General features: G+C 47.8%; 1 protein-coding gene across 1 annotated transcript; it reads left to right on the forward strand.

Annotated features, from left to right (window-relative positions):
• Nucleotides 1-4938: 4938 nt before the first annotated feature.
• C8H20orf202 (chromosome 8 C20orf202 homolog) lies at nucleotides 4939-8607 on the forward strand. Its single transcript, XM_044262365.1, has 2 exons — nucleotides 4939-5016; nucleotides 8374-8607. The coding sequence occupies exons 1-2, from the start codon at nucleotides 4954-4956 to the stop codon at nucleotides 8605-8607; spliced, it is 297 nt and encodes a 98-aa protein (XP_044118300.1). The 5' UTR covers nucleotides 4939-4953.
• Nucleotides 8608-10415: the final 1808 nt, after the last annotated feature.

Consider the following 10415-nt stretch of genomic DNA (forward strand, 5'->3'; position numbering starts at 1 on the left):
GGTGAGGGCAAAAGGTGCCCAGGGTACAAGGAGGGATAGCACCAAAGGCTGAGTAGGACCGTAGGCTAGGAGTCAGACATGGAGGCAAAATGAGATAACATCTCTGACCCCACTTGCCCCATCCATGTGCCTCAGGGCAGGTCACCTACCATTCTTGCCTCTTGGGTGAGCATCACAGACATCCTGTCTCTGCTATGGACTTTACAAAACTGCTGTGAGGAACAGATCAGGTCATGAACAAGAAGACATGTGAAAGAAAATTAAATATATGGGGAAGAGGGTGGATTATGGAAAGGACCTGAGCGGGGGAAATCAAGGAGCCCGGCTTCTGCAGCTGGCTCTGCTGCTATTTTTTTAGGAGCTGGAACCCTGTAGTAAAGACCCAAAACAATAGTGTTTTTTAAAAAAACAGAACCTATTTCTCCTTCATGTTAATGTATACTTGGCTTGTGGCTTCACCAATCTCAGGGAACCCAGGTTCCTTCTGTCTTGTTGCTCTGTGTTCTTACCACTTATGGTCCAAGATGGCTGCCCCACCTCCAGCCCTTCAGTCTACATTCCAATCAACAGAAGGAGGACAAGGCGGGGGGGCAGGAACCCTCCTCCTTCCTTTTAAAGGCACAACCCAGAAATTGCACACCTCACTTCCATTCGTATCCCACCAGCCAGGAATTGCATGGCCACACCTACTTACGAGGGAGCCTGCAAATGTAGTCTTTTGCCATGTGTGAAAGATATTGATATTGAGGGACACCTGCAATTTTTACCATAGTTGCTGACTTGTGGGGGCAATTTACATGTCCGGTGGAGCCATAGTTTCCTTGTTTACAAATTCATTCATAACATAATACAATATAATATTGTATTGTGTATTATATTTATGTATCATATAATATATTTTGGCATATATTATATAATATGATCTATAATGTATACTGTATATTATATATAATGTGTATTATGTATCAAATATCAATTGTGTATTATATAATATATAATCAATTACATAATATATATCAATTATATATTATATTGCATATATGTGCCATGCTTGTAGTGTGAAGAATGATTTTTGAACCACTTTATTGCTAATGGATCCTCTCACTAGCTGAACCACTGACCCCAGAGGTCTGGTGTGAGGTCTGTCTTGCTCACCACTAGGTACCTGCAGCATCCAGGGCAAAGTCTAGGACACGGAAGCCATATTATTAGCAGCCCATGGATGATGAATGGGTGGCCATTCTGGCTTTTGTATTTGGTGAGGACATTTTTCCTCACTCAAGGGTTTAAGTTTTTCTCTTTATAGGCCTCCTGGCTCCAGCACCCTTTGTCCCTGTGTGTCAACCCTTGCTGAGCCTGTGAAGTAAACTGTGCTGTGAGCCAGGATCCTGAAAGTGGGATTAAAAATAAATGAAAGTGCATCAAAACAAGTTAACCACAAGAAATGGCTTTCCAGGGTAATTGGGCATCCGTGCTAGAGGCGAAGGACAGAGTGTCAGACTCTAACTGCCAAATGGTCTTATCAACACCACTACTGTGTCAAGCAGAGAACCCACTGGGCCCGGCTTGAGACCTTCCATGGCCCTCCACTCCTGGGAGACATGGAGCAAGACTGTCCCGGTCAGGGACAGGTCAGGGAGAACAGATTCGAGTTCCAGCCCTGCTGCTCACCTGGGGGTGGATCTTAGGAAAATCGACGATGTTTTGAGCCTCAGTCCCCTCATCTGTTAAAGAGGTTAATAGTAGGATCTACCTATTATCAACTATCAAGCATGGAAAACAAGGGTACCTACCTCATGGGCAGAAGCTCACAGCACCCTTAGCATCTCCATAATTTTTTCACAGTGTGCCAAGCTCAAAGAAATACCAGAGGCTTGTTTATTAAGCAGCTAGGTTCAAACAACTTAATTAATAGTAGTTCGGCCAGTAACTGGCGGATGTCATTGTATCTCCCTCAGAACTTTAAAATATTTTGCTGTGTCTCTGTGAGTTTTCTGCAGTGTCTCAGGGTGCTGGGGCACATGGTTTGGGAACTGCAGCCATACGGTTTTGAGGACGAAACAGAGTTATGCATGTCAAGGGCTTAGCCTGATGCCTGGTCTAGAGTAGATCAAAAAATCCTGGTGGTCCTAAATCATCCTTCAACTCTCATTCTGAAATGACCGTCTCTCTTGTTCTTTCTCTGTCTCCCAGCAATGCCATAGCAATTTTTTTTCTGCCTTGGGCTCCTGCCATCTCCTCATTTCTGCTTGCCACTTTCCCCCTGGGCCCCTCCATGCCCAGGGCCCCTCCTCACCTGCCTTCCTTCCTGGTCTAGAATTGGGGCTCCCACTTCTCCACTCCTCCCTGACTCCACATGCTTGGCAGGATCTCTTTGCAGGTGGAGTGCAGGTCCCTGCCCTTTCACTTTGGGCTGCGCCATGTGATTCTCTTTGTCCGGTGGTGCACACCAAAGCGTCAGTGTGGCATCTTGAGTCTAGGCCTTAAGTGTTGCATGATTCCACCTGCTCTCTTATCCTTTGTCACTGCCAAGAGAAAAGCATGGTCAGTGATTCCAGGGGGAGCAGAGGCCCATGGAGCAGGCTCAGAGCTGCTGATCTGCAGACCATCTCAGTCAAGCGCGAAAAGAAGTAATTGCTGTTTGAAGGTATGGAGTTTTGGAGAGCTTTGTCACACAGTGTTCTGTGACAGTCTGACCTCCTCATCTGTTGGCAAATTCCCCTTCTCTGAGAGGAGATCTGATTGAGTCATTTGGTCACCACCCAGGACACAGGTCCTTTCACACTGTTTCATACCCAAAAACTGTCCTGTCAGATGGTTGCCTCAGGCTGGGACACCCGCCTCTGACCCAGACAATTGTCCTATAATTACAGGGTTATGTGACACACAGCCTGGCAACTTGACTGCAAGGAATGGTTTCTGGCCCCTCTGGTTAGGAGGCATATGCAGGTGGCAGATGAGAGTTTCTCGGACGCTCTCTCGTTCTAAAGAGTGACCTCGGAACCAGGAGAAATTGCACACAAAATTTTCTCTGCATGTGGCAGAATCCGTCCCTGGCTGTAAACCCCCCAGGGGCTCAAGAAATGTGACATTTCTTACAACTCAGTTGTAACTATTTTGAGTCTCATCCTACCTAAGATGGAAAGGATGAGGCCCAAGTTCACATAGAAAGGTTGGTAGAGCTGGGGTTAGATCCCAGGTGTCCTGGCTTCCTGTAGGGACCCCTTTTCCTGCTTGGTGGATCACAGACTTGCCAAGAGCCCCAGCTCCCGTCTCCAACCTGGTGGCTGTGCCTCCTCACTCCACTGAGTGCTTGCTGGGGAGAATTCTGTACAGCACTTTCCTCCCACCAAGTACTAGTCTGCCTCCCTAGGTCCTGTACCCACTGCCCTAGCTCTGGGACTACTCTAAAGGTATGCTCTTTTTTTCTTTAATTTATAAACATTTGTTTTCATTTTTACTTCTGTGAATTCTGTTTAGTTCTTTTTTGAATCTGCCTTTTTTAGTAATCTTTTCTCTTCTGTTTTTTAATTCTTTCTTTTATAAACTAAATTCTTTCCAAAACACTTTGTTGTTATCTTCATCTGAAGTTGTTGGGAAAAGAGGGGCCTAACCCTGCTGTTGATGGTGTCTGCTGACTCTCACTTATGGTACATGATTCCCTTGTAATTCTGAATTCTGAATGCTTCTGTAGACGAGCTTTGTCTCTGGACCACTTGTGCAGCCTAGGTTGAGGGCAGGTCCCTCCAAAATGGGTTGAGTTGGTTTTACTGGTCCCCTCAGCTCTCTGTCTGGGATTACCGTGTTAATTCTTAGTTTGGGGTTCCTAGCTCATGTAGATAGAATAAATTATCTTAAACCCTACGTGGGAATAGATCCTATTTATTTCCATCATAATATTAATTTGATTATTGTTTGTTTGTTTGTTTCCATCCACTCCAATGTCCTCCAGGAAAGCGGGACCTGTGTCTCTCTGATTTGGGGCCATATCCATGCCTAGAGCAGAACTTGGCATAGATACTCTATAACGGTTTATTGAAAGAGACAACTAAAAAAATACCTACTTCATAGTATGTTGTGAAGAATAAATGGTGTGTCCGTCGGCCTGTGTTTGCCCAGTTAAAAATGAGGTTTTATTGTCTCACAAAACAGGCAGATGCTCTTGATTCTGTGACTCAGTTGTTCTAATGTCTCTGCAGGTTTTTTTGGCCTTTGTCTTAGGGTTGCAAGATGATTACTCTAGCTCCAGGCATCATGTTCACATTCCAGGAGAAGGAAGTTAGAGTTTAGGAAGAGCTTCATTGACGTTTTTCCTTTTCTCAGGAAGGTGGGTTTCCCTAGAAGTCTAACAACAAATTTCTGCTTTGATCTCCTTGTCTAGAAATGGGTTGCAAGGGCACCCCAGAAATTAGGGGACCTGGAAAGTGACTCTATGGTGAGGTGAGGAAGGAGGGAGGGGATTAGGGACACAGATATGGTATCTGCCCCAAATGGGGTCCCGTATAGGTAAAGCACTGGAAGAAAACTAAGCCTTCAGAAAGGGACACCTATTCTTATAATTGTTAATTCACAATTAATATTTATATTATTACTATATTAATTTTATTATTAATATACTAATTTTATTATTAATATTATCACTGAAAGCTTTGCAATCACTATGATCCTGTTGGCATCAGACTTTGGACTCTGGAGCCACTGGACACTGAGGTGCCCATACCCCAATGGTCTCCCTCCCTCTCTCCTTATTCTGTTCAAAGCACTGAAGCCCTTTAAAAAAAAAAAAAACCCACATTTTTCCACCGTAAGCCACATCCTGCTCTCATTAACTCCATCCTCAGTGACTTAGCCAGACCCTGCTCCCTCCTGGAAGCAGGTAGGAGACCGTATAAATCAAAGGTCCCTCGGGCCCATCAGCAGGTCAACGTCAACAGTTCCTCCAAGGACACTGAGATGAAAACAGAAGAGCCAACCGCAAGTCTTGGGCAGACCCTGGAGTGGCTGAGAAAGGAGCTGGTAAGGCTTTGCATTTCTTTTTACCTGATCACTCCACCCCATATCTTCCCAGGTTCCTTGGGACCCTCCCTTTTCGGACCCCCCTGCTGGGGCAGAGGCTGCAGCGAGGGTGTAGGTCCTGCGGCCCCCACCCTGCCACCCTGGGGATACAAGCCATAAGGCGCACAATGGCCGTCTCAGAGGCTGGGATAAGTAGGTCGTGGCCTACATAGGAGGCGGCTCTGGGTGCAGTGGCAGCCAGACTGGCCTTGGAATCACACCACGTCCTGGGAGTGCGCCCAGCTCTGCTGCTGTGTGGCCTCTGCCAGTGGCCTTACCTCTGTGAGCCTCAGTTTCCTTACCATACAATGGGGATGACAACAGAACCAACACTGCAGACATTATTTTACTAGTATGGGAAGGAGGCAGGTGTAATTCACTTCGTGTCAGCTTGGGTATCCCCACCATTGCCCAGGACGACATGGAGCACACCCACTGTCCTAGCCCAGACCCTCTAGAAAGCAGAAGCCCACACAAGGATTGGGGTACTAATGATTTATTTGGAGGGGCAGCCCAGATGGTGAGAGGGGAGGAAACAGGGAGTGGCAGCAAAAGGTGGTGCCATGTGAGGCCACGTACTATGCCACTAAGCAGGCCACTACTTTGCAAGGGGCCTCGAGAGACCCGGCGCTCTTTCAGCAGCTGGTTTTCCTGGACACAGGCTTCTCTGCGGGGATGGAAGGGGAGCTGCACCCTGGGGAGAGGGAAGAAGAGGAACTCTGCCTGCCCAGATCACTCCTGTCTTCTCTTCCCTGTGGTAGAGACCCACCCCATAGGCCTTAACTTTCCTGAATTTCTGGGTTATGTTACTTGGTCCCTTGGGGACTGCTCAAGAAGCCTAGCCTTATGCCCCTCTTTGTGCCATTTTCTCCAAGTCCAGAAATAGAGGGATGCCCCCCAAAGTGCATGGGGATAGCAGCCAAAAGAGAGAAAGAAGTGGTTCAGGGAACCTCAAAAAACAACCAGGGTTTGGATCCCAATAGGCCAGCCTCTCAGTCAGGGGAGAGACCCATGGGATTATCCAAAGACAACCATTCTCGGTTGCCAGGTGACCCAGCTGGGACCCAGTCCTATCCTCACCCTAGTGGGTAGGGCTGACCCAGTAGGGCTTCTCGTGGGACCAGGGGACTCCCACAGCAGGAGGGACAGCTTCTCACAGTCCACAGGGATCCAGAGGCTGGACAGGGGTGTCCCTCATGCTCCCCTAAACAATGGGCTCCCACGCTGAGTCTGCTTGGTGCCTGAACCCAAAGGGCCAATATCCACCTGATAAGGTCTCTCTCTCTCTCACCACATGAAGAGGGAAAACAAGGCAGGGCTGGGGGAAGCCCACATAGGGCATAGGCTCCCAGGCTCAAGCACCTCCCTCCACATGATGCCAAGAGATGGGAGTCTTGAGTTTCCACTTACGGATGACAGCTTGTACACTGCCCAGAAGAGCCCGTTTTATCCTCGATCACTTGGGATTTACTTGACTCCATAAGGGCACCTAAGCCCAGCCAAGAGGCTCCATTTGACTAACAGGGAAGGATCAATATTGGGCAGTGACTTTATGCAGGAGAAGGGACAAATCGGTAACACTGAACTACCATGGACCAAAGTCCGATGTTCTCCCCTCCCTTATAGGATGGGGATCATGGAAGCCCCAAAGACCTGGTGGGATCTAAAAGAGGGGAGAGAACTGCCACCATCTTGTGACAAGACAAACCAGTCTGATGGACTCAGTGGCACTCATTCAGAGGCAGGAAAGAACTTTCAGTACAGAACTTGAGCAAACTGAGCCCAGAACTCTCTCGCCCCATGAGATGGGACACCGCCCCTCCTGGGGAAGCCAGTTTGCTCAGGGTTCACGGCCCTCAACTCCAAGGGCATGGAGTCTCCCACGTCCCTTACCACTGCTTCCCCGCTGGGTGCATTCTCACGAGCCTGGACCCAGAGCTGGCATTAAAGGTTGAAAGATAAAAATGTGTGGGAGGAAAACCCTAGAAGTGAGAAAACACAGACTTAATGTTTTCCCAAGAATTTGGGAAGGGGTGTCCCTGCTACCACACTCATTGCAGCCTGGGGAGCCCCCAGCATTCTCGGGAGGTGGTTCTCCCTCCTTCCATCTACTCTGTTGGCCAGCTTTTGCTGGCATGTAGGAAATGGCCTTTATCTTCACACCTGTGAAGTAATTAGTTTGTCATGAAAATAAAACGCTATTCTAGTGGGAAAATAATGTTAATAATTGCTTCTGGAAAGACAGACAGACAGAAGGGACAGCCCCTGAGAAGCAGACTGAGTTGTTGGAGGGGGTGGGATGAGGTGGGGGAAACTTCCCCACAGGCCCTTTTGTAGCTTCTCAATGTTGGATCATGTGTGAGAATTACTTAGTTGGAAAAGGAAAGATTTAACATCATATTATGAGAGTTCTATCGACCAGTGTGGAGAGAAGGACACATTTTTAGTGTTTACTTAATGCACTTAAAAAGAACAATGGTAAACTCTTTATGATAGAAAACTGCTGGATTCTCCTATCTGCATGTGCATGCCATCAGATACCACATTACACATCACGTAGCTTCTGGAAAATTCCACTGTAGGCTCGTAAAAGGATAAACGGGCAGATGATATCTTAGTATTGTAATGAAAGTTGTTTTGACCTCCCTGAACCCCTGAATCTTTCTGGGATCCAAGGGTGCCCTGGGCCTTATGTTGAGGCTCACATAACATATTAGCATACATTAATAATTTGCAAAGGGCTCCTGCCTGCCGGTAGGGTGCACTCCACTTTATTTTAATATGAAGTCACTTTCACCTTATTCCTATAAAGCAATTTGTTTGTTGCAGTGAGAATTAAAGCGTACAGTGAGGGTGTAAATAAGAATAGCATTTGATGATGATGATGAAAATGATCACAGGGCTTGGTAGTTGAGCATCTCATATTTTAAAGATTTATTTATTTGAGAGAGAGTGTGTGAGTATGGGGGCAGAGGGAGAGGGAAGGAGAGAGAGAATCTCAAGCAGACTGCATGCTGAGCACAGAGCAGCATACAGGGCTCAATCCCATGACCCTGAGATCATGACCTGAACCCAAATCAAGAGTCTGAGGCCCAACGTACTGAGCCACCCAGGCGCCTGGAGCATCTCATATTTTAAAACATAGACTGGCTCATTCAGTCCTCCTAAGAGCCTTGAGAGGTAAGTAGTTTGCTTTCCACTTTGCAGATAAAGAAACTGAGGCTTGGGTGGACACGCCTTCTATGAGGCTGTGGGTCTGTCTCCATTGAGACAGTGATGGGAATCGCCCAGCCCCCTCACGCTGATTCTCTCTCCTAGGCAGAGATGCAAGTTCAAGACCAGAGACTCCTGCTCACACTGAGGCATCTTCACAGTGTCCTGGAGGAGCTGCGCACTGAGAGTGCCCACTGGGAGGACTCCAGGTCCAGTGGAGGGACGTCCCCCGTCAGAGCTCGAGCAGGCTCTGAAGCCAGGGGTCATCCTCCTATCTCCACCAAGAGGCTCGCCCAGCTCCTCCAAGGGGCGGACAGCAGAAGAAGCTCCCTCCCTTAACTGGCCGGGCCTGACCCCCCACCCCTGCCCACTTGAACCTTCCCACCACTTGTCCAAACTTTGTGATGTTGCTGGAGGAGAGCACTGCAGTGGGAGTCAGGGAGCCAGGGCTCTGGGTTCTTCTCTGCCGTCATCCGCGGTGTATCCCTAAACCTGTCACTCAACTCTTCTGTTGCTCCTCCGGGTTTTTGGTGAGGCACAAATAAGGTATCAGATGTTGACTTGCTTCTCAAACACTGGCCTCTGGCCAGCACCGGGACAGCGATCCCCTCAAGGTGATCATTAGAACAAAGAAAGAACTCAGTGTGTGCCCAGGATGTTTCCTGTTACTATGGTGAAAAACAGACCCCTGCCCCATTATAGTGACTCCAAAATTGTTTTCTGTCTTCCCAGGAGGCCTCCCCTTTCCTCTGTCTGAAAGCCACAGACCCCATTACCCATCTGGCCCTGCGGATGGGCATGTGACCAGGCCTGGCCAATAATAACTGGCGATCACCCTAACAACATGATTGGCCCAACCGGGGACCATGCGACTCAACAGAGCCAATCACAGCCCTTCTCTGGGATCCTTCTCTGGGATCCCGCTCTGAATGTTCTTGCCACTGGAGTTGCAAGGGCCACACGCACCTGCCGGTTGAAGAAGACCTGAGCGCAGTAGCAAGGAAAGAGAGAGGTGGAGGGAGGGCCGTGGAGAGCTGGGCAGAGAGGAAGGTGCTGTTTTCAGGCCCTAGTTCTGTGAGTTACTTCTGCATTCTTTCCAGTGACAGAAACCAGTAAGTCCCACGACCGCCGTCCTCCGCCACACACACATTAGATTTTGCTTAAGCAGACTTGTGGGGGGTTTCCCTCCTGTGCAACCGAAAGGATCAGGAGGAACACAATCCGGATGTTCAAAGATGCAAAGAGAAATGCTGAAGAAAAGGGCATTTTGCTCACTCAGGATTGACAGCAACAGCTCTGCGACCGCAGACCCAGTCTGTTCTCAGTTGTGTGGGGTGCTGGCCTCATCACTTTGACAGACTCTATCTGCCTAAGAGAGACTTTAAGTAAGACAAAAGCCTCCTGTTAAGATGGTCCAGTTATTGGTAGGACTTTTGTTTTTGGAAAATCCACTTGCACGTTGTTAGAATATCATTTTTATGGCTTTGAAAAAGTAAATCCATTGTATACAGAGGCAAAGAGGGGGGAGGAGTGTTATATGTACAATTTTTATAGTCAGATTAACCTGGGATTTTAATACAATATTTGATACTATAAAAAATATTTGTCCATCAATAGCTGAGTGGATAGACAGAATGTGGTATATACATGAAATGGAATGTCCGTCCTTGAAAAGGAAGGAAATTCTGGCGTGTGCTACAACATGGGTGACCCTTGAAGACATGATGTTAAGTGCCAGGAGCCAGTTACAGAAGGACATTGTACGATTCCATTTATATGAGGCACCTGGAGTAGTCAAATCCATAGAAACAGAGAGTAGAAGCGTGGTGGCCAGGAGCTCAGAGAGGGGACAATAGGGAGTTGGTGTCTAAAGGTAACATTGACCTTGTGCTATGTTTTATCACAGCTAAAAATAAATACTTAAAAAAAATACCTGTTCTGTGATGCTGGGACTGGGACCCCAAAAACCACATTTCTGTGTTAACCAGCTGCTCTGGGTTAGACATTGTGAGTCTTTGCCAACAAGCAGGGTGAGGCTGGGGGGACACCGCAGGACTAGAGCAGAGAGAAAGAACTTGCTTTTTCATCTCAGTTCTTGGCTGCTGCCGTGGGCCCCAGGTCCTGGGAGCACCAGCCAGGAGGGCTTC

Source organism: Neovison vison, chromosome 8 (assembly GCF_020171115.1).
Source record: "Neovison vison isolate M4711 chromosome 8, ASM_NN_V1, whole genome shotgun sequence".
Lineage (NCBI taxonomy): Eukaryota > Metazoa > Chordata > Mammalia > Carnivora > Mustelidae > Neogale > Neogale vison.

Coding starts and splice junctions, on each gene's coding strand:
- C8H20orf202 (XM_044262365.1), top strand. CDS start 4,954: ATGAAAACAGAAGAGCCAACCGCAAGTCTTGGGCAGACCCTGGAGTGG. Junction 5,017..8,373: donor AGTGGCTGAGAAAGGAGCTG/GTAAGGCTTTGC, acceptor TCTCTCTCCTAG/GCAGAGATGCAAGTTCAAGA.